Source organism: Dipodomys merriami, unplaced genomic scaffold, assembly GCF_024711535.1.
Source record: "Dipodomys merriami isolate MVZ:Mamm:240054 unplaced genomic scaffold, mDipMer1.0.p SCAF_71, whole genome shotgun sequence".
Taxonomy (NCBI): domain Eukaryota; kingdom Metazoa; phylum Chordata; class Mammalia; order Rodentia; family Heteromyidae; genus Dipodomys; species Dipodomys merriami.
In genome coordinates, this window is record NW_027206302.1 from 2,693,702 (window position 1) to 2,717,242 (window position 23,541).

Consider the following 23,541-nt stretch of genomic DNA (forward strand, 5'->3'; position numbering starts at 1 on the left):
GGCCGGTAAATGTCCACCATAATGGGTTCCCAGCACAAGAGGACACACAAGCAATCCAACCTTCAGTCCTTTGGGAGAAAGAACCAGAGTGAAGAAAGCTTCATAGGCTTGTAAATTTTGAAATAAACCTGTTTCCATTATCCAGAACCTCCTTCCCAGTCACACCCTCAGATACACCCATACATACAGATATTCTCTATTGGCATCTGGTATCTTACAGACCAAAAAACTATAGCAAGTCACCTGTTGGAGGGCTGCCCTGGCCAACCCAGACACTTAGCTTGAGAATTCACAGGCTCATGAGGAAGAGGAGTGTGCCACTCTATGGCAGAACTGGGGCTAGACTTCAGGACTGGAAACTAGAATCAGTTTATATGGTTCCTAGAGGCCAAAAACTGATGCCAATCCGAGGACCCCAAGGAAGGAGCTGGGGCGTGATGTGATTTCGGGTATTTCCTTCAGCCCATATATCTGGCCTCCCAGCTCCCCCAAGTCTTTCCCCAAGGCAACCTGTGAGCAGGACAAACACAGACCAGAGTCAGGCACTCAGCTTTCAAAATCCACACAGTCCCACTGGTTAGTAGCTGTTTGACTGTGAACTTGTCACTTGTTCTTATTGTTTTTCTGAGTTAGGGCTGTGCTTTGCTCTCTATCCCTGGCTGGCCTTGGAACTCATGGTTCTCTTGCCTGAGCTTTCAGAGTAGGGGGATTATCGGCTTGCATCCTCATACCAAGCTTGAATTTGTTCCTCTTTAATGAAATCCAGTTTTCTAGTTGTATAAATGTGTTGATGCCATCAGCCACTGTGTTGTATTAAATCCAATCGTACACAAGCAAACTCACTGCAGGGTCCAAAGGCCTACAGATGAGACTGTTCTCAGCTTTTCCCTCCAATTGGAAGACTGGTAGACTATTCACAAAAAGCCAGAAGCCAAATGATTGGAGTATCATGGTTAGAGTTCCATGCTCTAACCCTAAAGACATGGGGACCCTTTCTGAAGGAATTGGGAGGCTTCTTAATGTTTGAAATGCCCTTACATTTTAATAGACCCAGTGTAATTAAGAAAAACCTCAAGTTTCTCTTCCCTCTTTTCCCTCACATGTCTTCCTGAGAAATGAAGGGTTTGAGACATGTAGCCCAAGTGCTCTGGTTTTAAATTAGACAACTTTGTCCTGACAGGAACGGAGTCACAGCTGTCACAGCTGATTATTTTTAGAGTTACTACTAAACCCTTTGTACAGTATGAGTTTCCACTGTTCAAGGAAAACAGAAAGACTTCACATTTTATCATGACAGCTCCAGAGCTATCCACCTCCTCATAATCATTATTTCCAGCCTGTTTGGAGGGGTAAGGCTGCATCTTGACATTCTTAACTGCAAAGAAAGCAAGACCCATCAGAGGGCTTTAAAGCCCCCAAAGCTGAGAAGAAGAAAAAAAAAAAGCCCACTGCTTCCAGGAAGCCCCCAGGGGAATTATTCCCAGGGGAAGCGGTTGCTCCTATAGCTGACTTACTAGTGACCAACCAATCAGAGCCCCTATATGCAAATGTCCACAGAGGCTAACCTGGATTGGTCAGTTTGTGAGCAATGTCACAATTTCCTTTCTCTGACCCAATAATGTTACTACCACATAAAAGGCACTGCCGGACTGCCGATCTTTAGGGAGAAAATTTCACAGCAAGCAGAGCACCTTCTAGATTGCTCCTGGGGTGTGGGGACAGAAGTCTTTGCTGTCCAAGTTACTGAAGCCAGAAAAAAAAATCATGGTTTTATGAACATGGGAAAAGAAAGCCAACTAAGGCCAAAGGCGAATGTCTCATCTTACATCCACTTTTTTCTGAATTACAGAAACAAATTCAAGGAACAGCAGCCTAATACCTACCTTGGCTTTAAAGAGTTTTCTAGAAAATGTTCGGAAAAATGGAGATCCATCTCAAAGAATGAAAAGGCCAAGTATGAAGCCCTGGCCAAACTCGACAAAGCCCGATATCAGGAGGAGATGATGAATTACATTGGCAAGAAGAAAAAACGGAGAAAGAAGAAAGATCCCCAGGCACCCAGAAGGCCTCCATCATCATTCCTAATCTTCTCCCAAGATCACTATGCCCAGCTGAAGAAGGAGAATCCTGGCTGGTCAGTGGTGCAGGTGGCAAAGGCAATGGGGAAGATGTGGTCCACAACAACAGATGTGGACAAGCAGCCCTATGAGCAGCGAGCCGCTGTCCTACGATCAAAGTACTTCGAGGACGTTAACACCTACCGCCAACAACACCGTGGCAGGAAGAGGAACTTCCGGCTGTCAGCCAGGAACCAGCGTAGCGGGAGAACTGAGCCCAACAAGCGAGTGGATCCGGTTTGAAAATAATAAAATACCATTGAACCGTATTACCTGGCTCTTGCTTTGTATGTGACTTTCGAGCAGGCATCACCACTGCACTGGGGAAGTAAGTGGTTGATAAGGTTGATAGAGGAGTGGTGGTTCTGGGGAAGAAGGCCAGTGGGATCCCAAAGGGATCAGAGCAGAGGGGTAAAGATTGGAGTTGGGGGGGTTATAGAGGTAGGACTATCTGCTTGTCTGCTGGTCAAGTGGTCATCTAGGTTGGAGGATCCTTCTTGGAGTCATAAGCCCAGATGTGGTGAGGGTGGAGGGTGTGGTGAAGTGGGTTGGTTCAAGCTCCCATTACAAGACCAATAGAGAAGACACCAAGAGGAATTCAACCTGAGTAGCACTGGCACTGAAAGAGTTCAGCTGGACCTAAGGGATCCAGGATATCTGTAGTTCCAGCTACTGAACCTCCAGCAGGACTTAGCTACTCTGATGAAGCCACCTAAAATTGGAATTTAGATGGAATTTCATCCACCTAAAATTCCAAATCTGTGTTATTTTTCTATAGCTAAAAGTGTAACACATGTCATTGAACATACTAGCCTGACTGGTCATGGGGCCTGAACTCTAGGTCTGGGCACTGTGTCTCAGCTCTTCAGCTCAAGGCTAGCGCTCTACCACTTGGGCCACAGTGCCACTTTCCGCTTTCTCTTTTCAAACCCAATGCATGCAAGGCAAGTACTCAACCGCATGCACTCTACCACTGAGTCACCTTCCCAGCCCCCAGCTTGACTCTTTTGTGACCAAGCGTCATAGGACAATCTCCCTGGCTACAGTAATTGGCTCAGATAAGGTCAGGTGACCCAGGCTGGTCCCATCAGGAGATCTTAACCCCACAGGGCTGTCATTTGCCTTCTCATAGCCTTAAGTCCCTTGGCATGTATTATGCTAGAGATTTTGCCAAAGTTGAGCCCACATGTGTCGAGTCAGACTTTCTTCAACCTGATGATAAATTTCTGTTCTCAGACAATATTCTAAGACCAAATCAAATGTTGTGAAATTCTTGTAGCCTCTGGCTGGCAAAAAGATGTGGCCAAAATGTTAAACTGATTTTTCTGTTTCTCAAAACTTCCCCATTTGAACATTGAAAATGCGTCTTTAGGAATGAGAGGTAGTATCCTGGAATAATTTAGAAACCTGGGTCTAGACTCAGGATTTGCAAATGCCAAGCCCTCTGCTAGGAATTGAGGAGCCTCTGAAACATAAAGCACAGCTTAGCAGCCACGGGGGGATGAACGTGAACACACAAAGTATAGGGAAGGAGTGGGTCCACCCACCAAACCCATCCCTCAAATCTTCACAGAGGAAGCAGGCTCAAGGTAGGTGACAACCTCTTCCTCATGCTGGCAAGATCCTCATTCCCCGTTGCCGACAGCTGCTAATTCTAGCTTGGCTCTGATTCTGCTTCAGTCCATCCTCCATCCTCTCAGGAGAGGCCCTCATTTTCTGCTTCACTGAGAAAACAGAGATCATCAGACTTAAGTGCCCTCAGTTTTCTCTCTCAAAATGCAACCCACACTCATCTTTTTCCTAAGTCTCACTGGCTCATAGGGAGCCCCACTACTCCTCCCTCCTTTTCCTCTTTCTCCTCCTCCTCTTTCTCCCTGTTTCCCTGCTTCCCATAGACCCCAATTCTCTCTCCTTAGGCTGCTAAGCTTACACATGTTCACTTGATGTGGTGACAGTGGTTCTGAGCTTTTACTAACAAGGCTTTGGGCAACTCCTCCTTCCTCTGAGCCTCAATAGACACCATGCCTGGTGTACAGGTTGTTTTAGGGACACATGTAAAAGTTTATTTGGCAGTCTCAAATACCTGGGGACACACACTGGCTAGTCTATGATCCGTCCTCTTGGGATTCACTCCCTGTCTAATCTCCTGTTAAATACGGGCAAAATCAATTACTTGGGTCTAACCAATGTTAAAGGAGGTAGGATGATTATGCAATTCCATACAATACTCCAACTTGTTGGCCAACTCACACGAGAGAGTGTTCTTGCTATGGGATGAGCCAAAGTTTGGAACATCCATGTGGTGAGGACCTGTGGGGAAGGTCCAGTGGCTGAGGGGGCTTCAGACCAGCCACCAGCCAAAACGGAAAGCTCTCCATCCCACAAGGCACACAAGGATGTGGCAACTACAGAACCGGGTCACAGACACTTCCCTGATAAACCATCCAATGAGAACTAAGTCTCGGCTGCCCCTAAGATCATAGTCTTGTGAGGCTTCAAGTAATGCATCTAGAGAAGCTATTACCGGAACCCTGGCTACTGTACACATGTAGGACTAAATGTAGAAATGTTTAAACCCTATGAAGGTATGGTATGCTGTTGTGGTATGTTGTGGTAATTTGTTACACAGCAATAGATGACGAATACGTTGATAAATATATGCCAGTTTATAACTCTAGAAGAGACTGTCTTCAGTCTTGTTTCTCTCCCAAGTCTCTGCACTACCCATTTAATTTACTTTGCTACCTACTCCTCTTAAAAAGGTGGTGGTTCCCCTCTTCCCTACTCTAGTGCTAATTAGACTCCAACAGTGCGACTCTGCAATGGCTTCAGTAGGCCGCCTTCTTTCCAGCCCGAACTGTGGGCACCTGGTGGGCAGCAGCTGTGTGCGGAGAGGCCCCTACACAGCTGGGTCCCCACCCTCTTGCCACCCCTGTGATTAATTACATGAATGTGGGTGGCTCAGTCAAGAGTTTTGACAACAGTGTGCTGGGTCCCTGGAGAAAACCAACTCTATTAACAAGGTTTGATGAAAGACACAACAGGAAGGTCTACGTATGCTGGCTTCTAATGACCACAGCACTGACGTCAGAGGAAGAGGGAAGGAGGGAGGTAGAGGAGGATCAGGGTGAGTCCAGACCCAAGTAAGTGGGCAAGAGAAAAGGCAGACAGGAAAGCCAGTGGGACACCAGTCTCCCAGACTCCACTAGCCAGGAGCCTTGTCCTTGGAAAATGTGTGGGTGCAGCCTCTGTGCCTGTCATCCTCCACTCAGATCCTTCTCTTCTATATTCATGTAGTCATTAACTTATTATTCATTCATTTAACCAATATTTATGTAAATCCTATTCCTGCAACGTACCAGTAGCTGTTTTGGTGCTAAAGAGGAGAAAGACAAATAAGTCAACAAACATGCCAGACCATTTTTGATAGTGTCAAATGCTTGGAAGAAAACAAACCAGGGTGATGAGATAAACAATGACAGGCAGGGTGCAGGTCGCTTGAGGTAGGCTGTCGGAGGTATGCTGTAGGATGACATCTGGTGATTAAAAGATGAGTAGAAGCCAAGCTTGCCAAGGTATTAGAGAGAGGCCTCTAAGCAGTGGGGCAGCAAGTGCCAAGGTCCTGAGGTGGAAGCATATAACAGGTGGCACATTAGAGGCCAGAGTGACTGGAAGTGTAGGATGGTGCTGGAACATGCAGGTCATGGCAAAGAATTTAGTAGGGTGCAAGAGGTAATTCAGAAGTATGGGGGTGCGTGTGCTCCCATCTTTGAAATCTTTTGTTAAAAATTATTATTCTTTTTGGTCAGTCATGGGCCTGGCTCTGTCCCTCGGCTCTTTTGCTGAAGGATAGCTAGTACTCTACCACTTTGAGCCACAGCGCCAGTTCCGGTTTTCTGGTGGTTAATTGGAGATGAGTCTCATGCACTTCCCTGCCCGGGCTGGCTTTGAACCATTGATCCTCAAATCTCAGCCTCTTGAGTAGCGAGGATTACAGGCGTGGGCCATCAGCACCCAGCCCATCTTTGAAATCTTGATATTGGTCATTCTAGTCCTCAGAGATTGCTAAAGGGCAGTGATGTCACCCCTTGCATGGGCTGTAGGAGAAAGGACAGACAGGAGGACATCAGGCCCAAGGGATGCCCCTTCTGAAGCAGAGATACTGAGGAGCTTGCACTTGACATTGTTTGGGAAGGCTACAGGCTAAAATCTGAGTGTGAAAGCTATGGCATTTATCTCTGATTCATTTTTCCAGGAAGCAGAGACCTCGAGTGGCTGGATATGCCAGGGGAGACACTTCTTCCTGGACCTCTTATGTCCATATGGGGTATTGTCCCCACCCCAGACTAGTGCTTCTTACACCTGCATTAGGATGCTGGTAACACTGAGATGGATACTCTCACGCACATGTGCCTTGGGCTCAGTATTTCTGGGAGTTGGGCCTTTAATTTCTAGTTCAAAACACACAGATGATGTTGATGCAGATAGCCCCCGGACCACAAAAGAATCTCTTTCCCATTCTTCTTTCCTCAACTCCTCATTTACTCTGTGGAGAAGGCAGGAGGCTGCCTTAGCTACTGGGAGCCTGGGATGAGCTGGCCATGTTTGGTTCATTCTGTCTCTCCCTCTCTACTACAGAGTATACTCAGGTCTTCTTCCTTCTAGTCAGTTCAATCAGTAATAACGCTCATCTGGCTCTCTCCTATATCTGCCAATTGATTCTGCACCTGAGAGGGAAATAAGTAGATTTTATTTATTGGGGTTCCCCTCAAATCTCAGCAGAGAAATGAGCCTTAGTTGTGAAATAATGTATCGGCATCTGGCTGCACAAATACACTGGGGTTTTATCACTGGGTTTCATCCTCTACTAAAACATCAATTGTTTGGAGGAGGACCTCCATAAAGTCCAATTCCCAGGCTTGTAAGACTACAGGTCAGGTCCATGGATAGGTGAAGCCATCAGGATGAGGTCACAAAGGTACTTGTTCCTCTTTGTCCTGTCATGTGACACCTCCACCAGCAATGCCTGCCCTGCAGGTGTGACAGGGTAAGTATAATGCCAGGAACATTGTTGTAAATGAAGTCTGGTGTATGGCAAGTGCCTAGGCCCCTGGAGGATGGTTTAGAGAAGATGAAACCTTAATCAGGCAGTTTTAAGCTGGAAAAAACAGGCAAAGCATCTTCAAGGGTGGATTACCAGTAACACAATGCGATGGTGGTCTTCCCTGTACCAATTGCTTAACCCCAGCTCTCCTAAGCATGGCTCTCTTTCTAATCTTCCCAGTGTTCCAGCTGGTTGAGTTTAAAATTCGCCTCTTCAACAGTGAGCTATTCCAGTAGCTGCCCATCACCTATGGGTGTCTTGCATGACATAATCGGGCCATTGAGGACTTGCCAGGTGCATGTCTCTGGGCACTGGAAATGCTCCAGTGCACACTACCTCCCCATATTCATATCTTTGTGTAATCCCACCCCCTTGAATGTAGGCTAGACCTAGAGACTCAGAACAGAACAGGGAAAAAGTGTGTTGGGATGCCACTTTTAATATTATACTATGAAATCTTGCAAGTCTCCCTGGCTCTTTTCTCTCACGCTCGCTTGAAGCAAAGTGACATGTTGAAAGCTACCCTATGGAGAGGCTCATGTGACAAAGGACAGAGGATGGCTTCCTGCCAACACTCAGTAGGAACTTTGGCTCACCGTCTAACAGTCTGCGAGGAACTGAATGGTACTGGTAACTGAAAGTAGTACGCTTGGAACTGGATTGCAAGGTGAGTCTTGAGGTTCTTGTCGCCCAGGGGAATAAATGTTCTACAGCCTTGTAACAGACCCTGCTAAGATGTTTCTGATTCCTGACACATAAAAATTCTTATGTGTTGCTCAGGTCACTGAGTCTTGACAAAAATTTGTTGGAAATTGGAGTAGTTAGTTGAGTTCAGATGTTGGTTTAATAGAAGAATAGCTCTGTGACTTATACCCAAAGGTGAGAGACTGTTTCAGAGTCAGGCATTGGGCAGAGGCTGGGAGTAATTTGAAGAGGACAGGAAGAATCTCCGTTCCCTCAATGGCATTGTTGATAGAAATCTGGACTTGGGAGTCCAGATTAGTGTAGGCTTTTCTCTGTCAAGAAAAAAGTAGAGGGGCTGGGAAGGTGGCTCAGTGGTAGAGCGCTTGCCTTGCATGCTTGAGGCCCTGGGTTTGATTCCTCAGCACCACATAAGCAGAAAAAAAAAGTTGGAAGTGGCACTGTGGCGCTGTAGCTCAAGTGGTAGAGCACTAGCCTTGAGCTGAAGAGCTGAGGGACAGCACCCAGGCACGGAGTTTAAGCCCCACAACTGGACCCCCCCCCCCAAAAAAAAAGTGGAGGACTGGAGACAAAGCTCAGGATGGGACTGTACAGTCTTTGGCTAAGACTCAAAAGGATCTAGGCATGGAGACCCTTACAGAAATCAATGTGCCTTATGGATCGATTCCACCCAACAACAGTGGCCGTGGGATGTAGATGTAGCTTTTGAGCACAAAGGGAATCAAAATACAGTTTACTGAAGACCAGGATGATTTTTGAGAAAACTATGACTGGAAGGTGACATCTGGGACTAGAAGGGACAGAGATAGTACAAAAATTTAAAGAACCCATTGGAACCCCAAAACTACTTAGCAGGACACAGGTTAAAGAATTAAGTCTGCTTCAAACACAGGCTGTCTTTCATGGGCAAGGAAGTGACACGGAGGGAGGAACCAGCCATACAGGGGACAGTTAGAATTATATCTAGCCTTTGAAACATGGGTTTCAAGATGGTGACTCCTTTACACTTGCCACATCCCTCCCCCCATTATGAATAAGCATGTCTATCACCATTAACCCCATACCTATCTCACCACTGGATACTGGACATGAGCAACCATTTATCTCTGCAGTTTTGCAAGTCATGAAATCCACAGTAACAGTTTTCTAGCGTCTGTACTTAAGGAATTATAGCCATAAACCTCAGGTACAGCTGGCCAGGATGTAGATGGTGGGTCTGTACTTGCAGTTCTTATTACCCCATCATGGGGTGATACATTGGGAGATCATGAAAAGCAGTGACTGTATTTTGTATGTGGAAAACACATGAATCATGAGGATCAGTGAGTAGACTGGTGGCAGAGTCAGAAGTGACTGTACATAACCCCTGTGCCTCCTGGACCCATGCTTTGTGCACTTCCTCTCCTTGCATTTGGGCTGGACCTATTGACTGACTTTTGGTGAGTTGAATATAGTAAAAATAGTATCATGTTGTTTCTGTTTGTGTGTGTGTGTGTGTGTGTGTGTGTGAGTGTGCGCACACGCCAGAACTAGGACTTGAACTCAGGGTCCAGTCCTCTACCTTAGCTTTTTAATTCAAGACTGGCACTCTATCCTTGGAGCGATACTTCCACTTCCAGCTTTTTGAATCTCATGATCCTCAGATCTCACCCTGCTGAGTCACTAGAATTTCAGCAAGAGTCCCGTGTGACTTCTGACAGCAAGTTTTGAAAAACCATGACTTCTGTCTGATTCTCTCTTTGGTTTGCTCTAATAAAGCAAGCAGTCAGAACAAAAGTTTTCCTATGGAAAGGAACAGGAGCTGTCTCTGATTACCAACACTGAGGAGGTGAAGCCTGAAAACAACCACACCACATGGATCTGTTTGGAAACCATCGTCTGCCCAGGTGAGTTTTGAAATAAAGACAGCCCTGGTAGATACTTAGATTTCAGCCCTACGTGAAGTCCTAATCTGAAGAACCCAGCTAAGCCACACCTAACAAAGACAACATCTAAGATAATAAATCTTTTTTCAAACCACTAACTCATGGAGTAATTTATGACACAAATATCTTAGTATCTTCACACCAAGGTCTCCCTATACTGCATATCTCCAAGAAACACAACTGAACACCTCTTCCTCCAAAAGCTCCCACAGGGCCCTTGCAGATATTACTTCAAGCCAGGATCACATTACATTTTAGGTCTGGGAAACTTAGCTTATCCTTCTGGACTCAGAACAGGAAGTCTTCTATGGAACTCCCACCTGCTCTGTCTCCTATAACAGCTGCATAAGTCTATACATGGCCACTTCAACATAAAGTATACTGTAGCTATTGTCTGTCTCTCCAGCTGGTGGAGGACAGCCTCATTGGTCAACCTAAAATCCAATACAACTCATCATAGAGTACAATAATGACAGCAAACTTCCATTGAATGCCTATGCCTGGTCATCTTTTGGAGGTAATTTCATGCAATTATCTTAATTTTTAAAAATCCAATGTGGTAGGTACCTTTTTGTTTTGTATTTGCTCTTTCAGTGCTGGGGATGTAACACAGGTCCTCAGTACATACTGGGCCATTAGTCAGTCTGGCACTAAGCTACATGCCCTGTGGGTATACAGGTGAAATAAAAATATCTTACAGATGAGGAGTTTAGGCACCAGGTTAGGCACTCAGCTCACATCTGCTGGGAAATGATACACTGGATCACATAAGGTTGTTGGCTCTTCGTGTCCCAGACATGCCAGTCCTCCTTGCTCCTAGGAACGCTCCACAAACACCAGAGTGGGACCAAAAGATCTCCCAGGCACCTAGACACATGCTCTCTGCTTGGCTGGCTATGGAGTTATTTCCAGAGAAAAACTTGGAACTACCCCTGGTGCCTAAACAGAAGAGCCTGGATAGTACCCAGAAAGTGTGCTGTGCAGTTGAAGCCACACCTCCAGGCCTGTGCTCACAGAAGCAGCAGCGCTTGTGGCTCATAGGCATAAAGCAGCATTTTCCTCTTCTCATACCCTGTCATTATAAACCACACAAATTCCCCAATACCCACGGTAAAACGAGCAGATGCGGCTCTGTATTTTTAATGCATTATCTTGCAATTAGCAACAGTGGGCATGGAAGAATGCTGTGGTCCCCAGGGCTGCCCTTCACTGATGCAGCTGCGAATACATTTGTGCTAAAGAATCTGGCAGGGCTCTTCTGGCTCACACAGCCCTGGCAAGGGGATTGAGGGAAATCTCCATCTGCAGAGTGTCTCCTCTGCCCAGGAGCAAAAAGGAGTTTGCTAGGGTTTGATTATCTCTCTACTGCTAACCTGGTCTCATAGAGAGGATGTCCCTCATGGGATCCCCAAATACAGCACCCCAAAAATCCAGGATGAAAGAGATTTCCATCAGCTTGAGGCCTACAGGTGTGAAGACTGTAGAATGAAGGGAAGTGCTTCAATACCCAGAGTTGCCATAAGGGGGCGTCTGCGTGGACTTCAGACATGAAGGAGCTGGTTGGTTAGTTCATGGGAAGTCCTTAGCTCTGCCAAAAGGGGATGGACTGTTATTTTACAGTAACAAATGCAATATTAATAACCTGCACTATGAACCAGACCTGTTTCTAAGTGTGTTGCATACTTAAGTCTCAAGGAGAAGTCAATGCCTGCCCTTCCCTCCCAGCCAATGACCACCAGGAATCTGCCTGTAGTTGAGTGAAATTAGGATTATAGACTGTCAGGAGTAAGGAAAACACAAGGATCCACAGAGCCTTAGGGAGAAGTTTCTGGAAAGGACTAGATTCGAGGAAGCAGAGCTCTGTCTTGGATTGGATGCGGCTGGAGCATTAGCACTTAGAATAGTTAGGAGGTGGGAAATTAAAACATAAGTAGAGGTGGGGCTCTACTTCAAGAATGTTCTTTTTTTTTTTTTTTTTGTCTGAAATCAGACATGTGGCTATGGATCTTGTAACTGTCTTAATCCATCATGGTCACAGAGTGGCCTTGTCTGGTGTTGACACTGTGAAGTATTTAAAGTCACCAGAAGAAACCTAAGGTCTCAGTGTAGGTGCTGGGCCAGTTTCTGGGACTGAGTCCTATGAGTGCTGGGCCAGCTCCAGGGATCAAGGGCTGCTGTTCTTTTCCTCGCTTGCTCATGCCAGTTTGCAGATGTAAAGAAGTTGCGGCTCACAGAGATGAAACAACATGCCCATGTTTCCAGGGCTAGGAGGTATTGAGACTCCAGAACTCCAGGAGGTACCAAAAAACCATCAGGGGCTAGTGAATGAGGATGCTGGTGATGATGGAGAAGCCAGGCTGGCCACCACAGGGGTGTGGTCTGGGGGAGTGATATGAGAAAACACATGGTGTGTGAAGTCAGAGATCTCCTTGGGAATCTATTTCTATTGCTTATTAGCCATGTCGCTCCAGGCAGTTTATGCAATAGCGGTGATTCAATTTTTCTTCAGTATTGTGAGATAACATGAGAAACTATAGTAGAAAGTAGCTGAGCAATACTTAGGAAAGAGATCCTACCCAGTACTTCCTACATACCAAGCATGGTTCTAAGTACCTCATAGCTACTAGAGCATCTAACACAGCAATCCCAGGAGGCAGATTCTAGCTTGCTGATGAGAAGGCAGAGGCCCAGAGAAGTTGAGAAACTTGTCTGAGATTGCACAGCCATCGAACAGCAGAACTCAGGTATTCGGGCTCCACCACCATCCTCCATCATCTCATATAGAAGCCATGGGGCTCCTTTCCTTCTTGTGTTGCTCTAACTCATGAGCTTTAAGACTCTAGCCATGTTTCATGGAGATTTAATGCTCTGGAAATCTCTAGGCCCCAGACTTCCGCTTATGGATCAGTCTAACCTGCTTGCCTGGTGCTGGTTTGGAGCATATTCGTTTCCTTAGAAGGTCAAAACATTCTTGACACAACAGATAATATAGATTCAGGTCGCTATAGTCAATGGACCAATTAAAACATTGGATTGCTTTACTGGTGTTTCTACACTTTTCAGTAAGCACTAAAATCAGAGAAAAATATTGGAAAATGAGGAAAAATTAGATGGGGCGGGGGATGGCCTGCAGTTGCTGCTTAGCCCTCTTTTGGCAAGACTGATGTGTGGGCAGAAGGCAAATGACTGCCAAGAGGAAATAGGTCAGACTTGGCCAGCCTCTTCCACTCCTGCAACAGCACAAAGCTGTTTAGCATGGCCATGGCTCACTGCCCAAGGCTGACTCAGCATTGCTAACCTGTGGAGTGGGTTCAGAGGCTGTGTCCCAAGTTCGAGGAGAATGGAAGGCTAGGACTCCCAGGCCCAGTGGCTCCAGTAACTGAAGTCCTTTAGGCCTCTGACCTCTTCAGGCCTTACTCCCCAACTACATGAGCAAGAGGAAAGTCAGGAACTCACATTGCAAATCTCTCTGCAGTTTGATGCAATCCCAGATCATTACCATCAGGCTCTCTGAGGCTCATCTGGTTTTAATTATATCTCTAAATCCCAAGGTATTACAATTCTTGAGAATTTGGGGAATCTGGCTACTTAAAGGACTAGTCATAATCACAGTAATCCTGAGTATTTACCAAGCTCCCTTTCACGGACTGCAAAAGCCAGACAGACAACACTGAAGTGTTGAGGACACCCTGAGATTACTCTCAAGTTCTCTTCACAGAGGGCCAGACCCTTAGACTGCATCATTTTGTTTAGCTCAAGGATGTGGATGAAAAATATTTTTTCCTTCATTACCTTCTGAGGAAAACCAGAAGGAAGAGAAGTTGGCTAAACCACTGTAGTAGGGGGACCTCAAAGTGTCTGCCAGACCCTCTTCTGGGGACTGCTTTGCTCCCCCTATTCCATCACCAAGGGGATGGGTGCAGGCCGCGATGGTTGTATCTGCTGAACTTGTTCCTTCCCAGTGTCAGCTGATTGGACAAGGAGTAGATAGGTGACTAATGAACAGGGCCAATCAGATTCTCTTGGTAATTTGAATAAACGCAATAGAAATGGGGGCAGCCATTAGGCTGCTAAAGCTAGAAGGTCAGACAGATTGAAGGACTGGAGTGACCACTCAGGAACAAGTGCAGAGAGAAGACGAACAGCCAATGAGGCAACCCAAGAATTGATCTCCAGAACTTTCTGTTCCATGTACTGATTCAACACACACACACACACACACACACACACACACACACACACACACACACACACACACACACACACACACACACACACACGCGCCCCAATTCCAAAGCAAGGAGCTATTCCACAAGAACACTGCTTCAAGGCAGTGAGGCACTGAAAATAATCTAGCACTCATGCTTCATTTTCTCACATACACCATGCCTTCCCTTCAGCATCAGCAGAAGATGAGGCCAGCCCCAGCCTTCTCAGGCATATGTGCACAAGATGGGACAGACAGGGGAGTCCAGCACATGGGCCATTCCACAGACCCCTGCTGACTTTTATCAGAAGCCAACACAGACCTTTGTAGAGTGGCTGGTGTGTTGGGCACGATTGTCCCTGACCTCCCCAGCTTGACAGAGAAGGACTGAGCTAAGTCCCTGCAAAGGAGCCATTGTTAGGACACAGCACAGCCATCTGCTCCCATATTGATCTGACAGCAGCAGTATAGGCTGAAGACACAGACAGGAGCCCAGGGAGCAACACAATTCGATGAACAGGCCTCATTGATCCACTTACCTGCTTGATGGCTGGCCAAGCTCCGTGTCTGAAAGACTCGTGGAAGGTCAGAGCTAGAAGGGCACTTTAGGGAGGCCCAGGACAGCGCAGGATTGTCACAAATGGGAAAAGCAAGGCCCACAGACACTACTGAGATGTGACCTTTCTAATTTCACTGTTTATGGGATAACTTTGGGGTGAAAAGAAGGTTTGGCTTTGTTGCCCCATTTTTCCCACAAGGAAGAGAAGCAAAGAAAGTGTGTGTGTGTGTGTGTGCTCCTTTCTGAAGGAATGAGTTGTAGCTGTTGGACTGAAAGAAAAAGCATGTTCTTATGTTACCACCAAGGTAGTAATGGGTTGTCACTAACTCAGAACCCTTCTTCCCATCTTCTGTGGGACACCAGCATAGTTAAAGCAGCTGTCGGGGGGAGGGGGGAATTCCAAAAAGAGTCTATGAGACCATGACTATGTGGATGACAGCTTTTCTTAAGCCAATTTTCAAGTCAAGCTCCTGCCCTGTTCCAGTGCCAATGAGTCTCTAGCCAGCAATTCAAGAGCCCCAAGTGAAACTTGCAAATAGTCTGCTGTCCTTCATCCTTATCTAAGGTAGCTGGGGACATAGCCCCCAGATTCCCTTGGGAAATCTTGGGGCCTGAGCACCTCACCTGAGTGTAGCCTGAGATGAACTGGTGTGTGTCTCGTCTATGATCCCCCAAGGACTAGGAGACTAAGGAAACTCTGTGGGTGGCTGGACTTGGGTTCAGTCTCTCAGGATTTAGGATTTATCCTCTCTCTCTGCTTAGATTTTTGACTTCTGAAAATGCCAGTCGAGATAAGGGTAGCCTTTATCTTACTTCCTCGGATGCTGAACATGGAGAGCTGGTCTGTTCTCAACTCCTGCTCTAAGCAGCCTCCCTGCAATCTACAGAACTGGCTGTAGAGGAAGAAAGGACAGGTTAGGAATTCTGTATACACTACTGACTAAAGTGACTTAGGTAACTTACCTAACCTTATTCTTCTGAGCCACATTTTCTTCTCCCTTGAAAAGGGGATTTCAAACCTACTCAACACAACTGGGATAAAGGAGACAGAATAAATGAGGCATTGGGCATAAAGCATTGGGCCCAGTGCAACACCTAAAGCTGATGATATGTAACACTCACTGAGAACTTGTTATAAGTTCTATGCAAAGTGCTCTGTGGGCATCAACTTATTTAATCTCCACAATAATCCTGTGAGATCCTATTATCTTAAATTTTAAAATGAGAAATCAGAGGCTTGGAAGGTTAAGTAAATTGTCAAGGTCAACAGCTGGTCAGTGACTGAGCAAGCATTAGTTGTGATCTTGTGGACACCAAAGATAATGTTTTATCTAATTTAACGTCTTACTATGTCTATTATGTTGTAGAAACTAAGGGAAAAAGTGTGTCTATCAAATGCATGGCTCCAAAGAATCCTTTTGCATAATTGGGTTTGAAGTACAACTCTACTAACTTACTCATTCTCTTTCTTTCTCTCTCCTTCTGTCCACTTGCCTGCCTGTCTCCCTGTCTATCTGTCTCTTTGTGGGAAGCACTAATAAGCTACTGCTTTATTTCTGACAGCATTTGTTTTCTTATCACTAGTATGGCTATTACTGGATCTTTTAATCCATTCAAACCTGCAATCCAAATGAACACGTTTCCACACCACCCACTCTTTAATCAGAGATTAAATGATCTAAACTCACAGATTCAGCACTTTGGACAGAGCCAAGGTTTTCTTGCCATAACTGTAGTCAGTATTGGATTTGCATTTTAAAACCCGTTTACATTAAATGTGTGACCCACATATGAGAAAAGATTGCACTCTCCTCTTCTAGTTCAGTCATTCCGGATCTCCTTTCCTGCTCCTAGCCAGTGAGATGAGGAAAGGCTGACATAAAGATTTTATGAATCCAAAAGGAATGTTACTCAGATAGGAGTGATTTCAAAGGCATCATTCTGAAACTATGACATGGTGTTTAAAGAAGAAGCAAAGCTCAGAGTGGCAGGCTTCTTAACTGAAGGAAAGCCCCAATGTTGGACAGAATAACATCTTGATAACTATTAGATGAATGACTTCATTTGATCCAGGCTATGTGTAAAAAGTTATCCACAGCACTGGGTCTGTCCTTGAAACTAATGACAATAACAATAACAATATGACCATCTCTTGGGCTAGATACTGGTAGCTCGCACTGTAATCCTAGATACTCAGGAGGCTGATAAGGACTCAAAGCCAGCCCAGGCAGTCCAAGGAACTCCTATCTTCAATTAACCACAAAAAAAGCAGGAAGCAGAGTTGTGGCTCAAGAGGTACAACAGCAGCCTTGAGGGGAAAAGTCAAGTGAAAGTGCAAGGCCCTGAGTTCAAGCCCTAGTAGCAAGGAGGGGAAAAATAATATATTCTTGTCTTCATTTGTATCAAGACAAAGAAGAAGTAAGTACTGTACTGGAGTTTTCAGATTTCATCTTTGGGTCAAAAATGTATTTATGAGACTTGGTATGTACTTAATATTGCAAAACCAACAAGGCTTAACTTTTGCCTTCTATCCCCTTACTGGCTGGGGGAGATCTGTATCCATATGCAACACAAAATGCAGTGAGATAGGATTATGAGAGAAATAGGTACCAGAGCTCACTAGCTGGGAAGTCATTCCAGAACTGAGGCATGTCTATGTCTTTTGTGTAGCTTACAAGCTCCTGTTCGCTCTCCAAGATGTTAATCTATGTGTCCTTTCCTTGCTTACCAAGAGAGAGTTAGTCTTTCTTGCCTGGGGTTCCCACAAGGTCTTGGGAAAAAGAAAATGAAAGTGATAAATAGACACAGTGATTGGCAGCCTAGGAATGCTGGGAAGATCATTCTGGGTAGGGAAGGCAGGAAGGATAAAGGCATAGTAGTGTGAATGGCCATGATGTATTTCTAGAGCAGCAAGTAGCTTGGCTGGCTTAGGCAAAACACAAGGGATTGATGTAGGGAGATGGTGGTAACAGGGAAGGTGGCAGAGGATTCAGGCACTGGGTTAGAATGCAATCAGATTTTGAAATTCCTCTGTTAGGATGTTTGTGGTGCATCCTGTGAGTTCTAGGAGCTATCTAAATACATTTTAAGTAGTTGCGGTTTTGGCTCAGTGGTTGAGCATGGGCTCACTATGCTGGAAGCCCTGAGTTCCATCCCTAGCACCACACACACACACACACACACACACACACACACACACACACACGCACGCACACACGCACACACACACACACACGCACACACACACACGCACGCACACACACACATGTGTGTATGTGTGTGCAAACGACCATAAAGTAAAAGTACATTAATGATCTCTATTCATAGCTATGGGTGCTGACATTTTTTTTCTTAACTTTCCTCCTTTTTTATAACTATTATATGTATGTCTGTAAAACTTTTGAGTTCATGCTATAGATTCACTTTTATGTGCTGAGTTTTTCACTATATATATGAAGCATTTTCCAATTTATTTGAATATTATTTGAGATTGTAATTTTAATGGCCACATATTTCATCTACTGCATGCGCCACACTTTATAGAACCATTAATGTTGGATGGAGACTGTTTCCTTTCTCCCTCTATAAGAAATAACACCATAGTGGACATCTATGCGCATATCATTTTGCACTAGCCTCTCACTACTTCCTTCATATAAATTCTTAACAGTGGTATGTGCCTTTTACGTTTTAATCAGCTCTGTGAAATTACCTACTGAAAAGGTTGTGCCAATTTATAATCCCACCAACAGGGCGTGCAACTCAAAGAGGTTAAATGATTCATCTAAGATTAAACACCTGTGAGTAGCAGGCTGGGAAGCCAATGTGGGCACTAGGATCTAAGGGTGAGGCAGAACCATAGAGGAGAGGTGGGGAGAAGAATAGCCAGAGGTAATTGAGTCTGGAGGTTGAAATTGACTCAGGGAAAGATAGGATGGCCTAATGAAATAGCTTCAAAGGTGAAACCTGTCCCTCTCTCTTGATTGCATTGTCTTTGTAGACTTGAGCACTGGACTGACATCAACAGAGAGAGCACAAGTGAAAACTCATCTGTTCTTCTGTAATTTGGTTCAAGAATTCTCCAATTAACACCCTGCCTTTGCCAAAGAGGTCAACTGTGGAAATATACTCCAATCAGCCCTAAAGGACATCAGAGGTACCCATCTCTCTGCAGTCACATATTTTCTCAGTTGTCTTGTAAGTTAAAGAAAATGATACAAAATCCATAGTTTTCTCAGTCCTTGTACTTTGAGCTTACTAGGTAACTTCATGGTGTGTGCAGTCCTTGCTGAACACTCTACTGGTCTCCTTCTCCAGGAAGCTAATCTGCTCTTATTCTATTCTATTCTATTCTATTCTATTCTATTCTATTCTATTCTATTCTATTCTATTTGAAAGATCTTCATGTTGAGTCAAGATTTGACTTCTACAACTGAACCATTGTTTTAGTCTTCCAATTTTCTACACCGTCTTCCATAGGATAGAGATGTAACTACCTGAAAACAGGAGCCATTTTCCAGCCAGCAGGTGCTGTGTTGGTGTACAAATCTCAGACAGATCAGGGGTTTCAATTCGAATGTAGCCAGAATCCAGCTGTGTGACCTTGAGAAAGTTGTTAAACATCTCTGAGTCTCATTTCCTGAACCTTATTTCATGGTAGGGAGAAGCCAAGGAAATGTTCATAATTTGTTAAATGGTGGGGTGTGCTATATCTTGTTGGTCCTCACAATGACCTCTAAGTCAAACTTCTCAAATGTTGCATCAAGGTAAACTTTGGTAAGGGAGGAAAATGCAGATGGATCATTTCATTAATTTACTGACTCACAACTGTGAAAGTAGAGTCTACAGACTACTCTTTACTCAGCTCTCCAATCATTACTCATGGTGCCAAGAAGTCAGAAGACCTTAACAATTATATGTTGATGTTTTCCAAAAGGATTGGAGAGCATTAACAGTCAAGGGCCCATCAGATTCATTGAACTAGGGAATGAGGCCTAATATTTAGAGCATTTCACTCATTGGCTGAGTCTCAGCCTTCTTGTTTTTATGGGATTATGAGTGTGTAACCACAGGGTCCTTGGAAAGCCCCATGTCCACCAGGTCTTGAAGTATTCTAGAAACAACTTCAATAGAACCTGAAGGACAGGATCAGGACTTGCGGTGGGAGAGGGAGAAGCAAGTATGGCAAATGTTTATGGTCCCGTCTTACAGACTGGTAAGTAAGCCAGGCAGCAAATGGAAGGAAGGTAAAAGACAAAGTAGAAACCCAGGCCTTTCCCTGACCCATGTGACATCAGCATGGCCATCTCTAGGTCTACCTTCTGTAGTAGCAGGGGCTCTGAGGAAGCCCCTTGTAATTGCCCCATGTATCCTCAGTCCTCCTGTCTGCTCACTTGCCCTGCTGTCTCCCAGTCAGCTTGATTCTTCCCCTAATTTTCTATTAATGGATTCCCAAGACTATTTACAAGCCATACCACACCCCCAAACTGAGATCCTTACATCAATGAACCGTGGGTGGTCCGCGGACATCTGTAGCTCGACCTCCCATCACTCCCATTTTATCCAGCCAAGCCAACCTGGCAGCCATCTTTATTTACCCTCTCCTTTGCACTCTGGCTTACTAGTGGCTAAACAAGCATGCTGAGTCTCATAAATTGCCCTTTTCTCACCATCATGGATGCTGACCATGCCAATCTCAACTTCATTGCTTTTCACTGGCCTTGTGCTACCATGAGCAGCTCCTGTCTGTGCCCACACCCACCCCTCCACCCTGTTGTCTGGATCAGGCAAAGGGACCTATCAACAATGCAAAGCTGATCAGGTCATTCCCTCCTATAAACCTTTCCATGGCTCCCTATGGATCCCAGAATAAAACACAATTAACCTGATCGCAATCTACATCTCCAGGCCCATCCCCTCTCAGTTTTCCCTGTTTCCTGGCTATTTTTCTGTATGTATAACCTGGAAACTCCCCCTTCTACCAGGGTTCTGGTCTGACCAAGGTGACTCTGTGTCCTTTGAAGACCATGCTTTCTGTTTCCATGTTTTCCTTACTGACTAGACAATTCATCAACTATTATAATTATTGCCCAGATCTATGCACTCTTACCCTACATTATGCATAGTGTAGGAACTTGGTATTTCACTTCTCATACAACATATGTATGAAGTACTAAAGACCCAGGATAGTTAAGTAATTTGCTCAATGATCTAAGTAGTAGAGATGATTGCTAAACCCAGATTGTTTTGACTTCCAGGACATATCAGAAAACTATATCAAAGAACACACATGATTCAGATCAGTTTCCTGTGATCTATGCAGGAAAAGTTACCCAGGCTGGACAGAAACCCCTTAAAATATACTGTTCTCCAAACCTAAGTGCTCAGCCTGGCTTACAAGTGGGAAGCAATGTTAGCTACTACAAGATGATTAGGACAACAATGAACTTAAATTCTAGCCATTGCTTGAGACTATCTGCTTCGGAATTCAATTTGGTTCAGTCCAATCCAATTTCATTCAGCGTAGTTATCAAGTATGCACCACACACTCTGGGAAGGCTGGCCACAAAAGGTCCAGAGAGCAAGCCAGAGGCCTCTCCTGGGAAATCATAAATAACCCAGGGAGGAATGTGGATGGTGAAAGCCAAGGAAAGGCACGGATCTTTTGCCTGACCCTGAAGCCCTCAGAAGAAGATTTTTCCAGTTTTCATCATAGTCCATTCTGTCATGTTCAACACAAAGGTACTTGTACTGAAGGCCTGATCCCCAACTGGTAGTTGGAAACTAAAGGAGGAAGGTTGGAAACTGGGAGAGAAAACTAAAGGAGGTAGGGGCTGGGTAGAGGAAGTAGGTCCTGGGTGTGGGGAACCCTTGAGGGCCCTTTCCTTTCTTCATCCCTCTGCTTCCTGGCTGCCATGTGGTGAGCAACCTTGCTCTACTCTTCACCCCCTGCCATGATGTTCTGCCTCACTGCAGATAAAGAACAGAGGGGCCATGGACTGAGACCCATGGAACGATAAGAAAATGAATCCTTTCTTCCTTTGTTTTCCTTGGGAATTTGGTCATAGTGATGAAGAGCTGATTAACACACGACCAGCTTAGTCTCCCAGTCTTGGTCAATTTGAGACTGATGACTGGTTGAGGAAATGGGCTCTTGTGACCAAAGCCATAGCCATATTTTTCCTAGCAGAGCAAACCGTGGACAGGCTACAGTAATGACTAGGGATTCCTCATCTATAAAAGTGGAATGGACAAAACCACTGCTCATAGGACGATTGGAAGGGTTAAGAGAGACGGCACATACCAAGTGCTTCATTGGTACAGCCTGCATTCCTCCAAAAAGTGCAGCAAATATCACCTTGTCTTAGGTTAGCTAGTTTAAGACACATCATCATGATACCTCCAATATCTTCTTTAAGTACTAGCTCTTGATGCTTAAATGCAAAATGCTCTGTGTGTGTGTGTGTGTGTGTGTGTGTGTGTGTGTGTGTGTGTGTGTGTGTGTGTTTGGCGGTGTGTCAGTACTGGGACCTCCAGTCCTCACTTGACTTTTTCCCTCAAAGGTGTTGTTCTACTACTGAGTCACACATTCAATTCCAGCTCTTTGCTGGCTAATTGGAGATAAGAGTCTCATGGACTTTCCTATACAAGTAGGCTTCAAATTGTTATCCTCAGATCTCAGCCTCCTGGGTAGCGAGAATTACAGGTGTGAGCCACCAGTGCCCAGCCTGAAAAATGCTTCTTGCACAAAGGAATGCATGAGTGGGGTGCATGAGTCAGGAGTGGCAGGCAGTGGAGGACCTGAGATGCAAGCTAACGGTTTAGATGACACCCCTTGGGAGCAGGAGCCATGGTGTAGGGGTTTCAGCAGGGAAGTAGCACGGCCAGGCTTAGGCATTTAGCAGGCTCACAATGAGCCAGAAGAAGAGGATGGGGGACAAGAGGAGACTATTCTGGGGATGAGCAATGTAAGGAGCATATAAGCAAGAACAGTGGCATTTAGGAGGTGGAACTGGCAGAATTGGTAAGCAGGATGTGAACACAGATGACACCTATCCTGCTCCACTCAACGTCCATAGGAGAAAGAAGCCCGGTGACCTATCAGGAAGAAGCTGATGGCCTCTCTGGAGCCCCTGACCATGACTGTCACTGGGGAAGCCGGGCTGGCTGCTTGCTCCCACAGGCACAGGTCAGGCCGCAGGGTCTGAGTGGCCTGTATGCAACATGGACTGTGGCTGGTATTCCATGGGACATCCTTCCACATTACAGGCAGGGCCAGCAGCAAACTGCAGGAAAGGGCTTCTCCTTGGCTGACAAGCCTCGGCATGGGGACAGAAGTCATTCCTTGCTGTAGCATGTTTTTCTCTTGAGCCGATTAGGAAATAAAATCCTCTGAAAATGGTCCAGATAAAGGGAATGTCACTCCTGTCAGTTTGTAGCTTCTTTGTGCCAAGGCATCACCAGTATGATTCCATTCAGCCTTCAGCTCGCCAGAAGAAATTCGAATTCACTGCATGCTTTATAGATAAGGACACCGAGGCTCAGAGAGCTATTTCCTTTGGTGCCTACACTGGGGCTTGAATATAGGGCCTCCAGCTCTCACTTGGCTTTTTTAACTCAAGGCTGGTACGCTACCACTTGATCTATAGTCCCACTTATGGCATTTGGGTGGTTAATTAGAGATAAGAGTCTCACAGACTTTCCTGCCTAGACTGGCTTCGAACCTCGATCCTCAGATCTCAAACCTCCTGAGTACCTAAGATTATCAGTGTGAGCCACCCATATCCAGCAAGTTTGGGTTTTGTTTTTTGTTTGTTTGTTTTTTAATGATTCACATTTCACTGTGCATCAGAATTTAAGCCCAACGCCCTGATTCCCAGGCTTATTCTCTTTTCCCAGTGGCATATTTCACAATCTTTAATTTTAAA

General features: G+C 45.3%; 2 protein-coding genes and 1 long non-coding RNA gene across 4 annotated transcripts in view; 2 read left to right on the top strand and 1 right to left on the bottom strand.

Annotated features, from left to right (window-relative positions):
• The window catches only part of Csmd2 (CUB and Sushi multiple domains 2), a 535,187-nt gene that overhangs the window by 295,481 nt on the left and 216,165 nt on the right, over positions 1 to 23,541 (bottom strand). The gene's annotated exons all lie outside the window — the stretch shown is intronic.
• Positions 1,642 to 2,386, top strand: Hmgb4 (high mobility group box 4). Its single transcript, XM_070008984.1, has one exon. The coding sequence runs from the start codon at positions 1,773 to 1,775 to the stop codon at positions 2,358 to 2,360; it is 588 nt and encodes a 195-aa protein (XP_069865085.1). The 5' UTR covers positions 1,642 to 1,772; the 3' UTR covers positions 2,361 to 2,386.
• Positions 7,122 to 18,819, top strand: LOC138817963 (uncharacterized). 2 transcript variants are annotated; one of them, XR_011368944.1, is made up of 4 exons: positions 7,122 to 7,164; positions 7,722 to 7,888; positions 9,682 to 9,809; positions 18,615 to 18,819. It is a non-coding gene; the product is annotated as an uncharacterized lncRNA (long non-coding RNA). The 2 variants fall into 2 exon arrangements; XR_011368943.1 differs by lacking the exon at positions 7,122 to 7,164 and having other exon boundaries at positions 7,190 to 7,888.

What these genes read in the sequence shown, in the direction of transcription:
- Hmgb4 (XM_070008984.1), top strand. Translation starts at nt 1,773, where the DNA reads ATGAACATGGGAAAAGAAAGCCAACTAAGGCCAAAGGCGAATGTCTCA.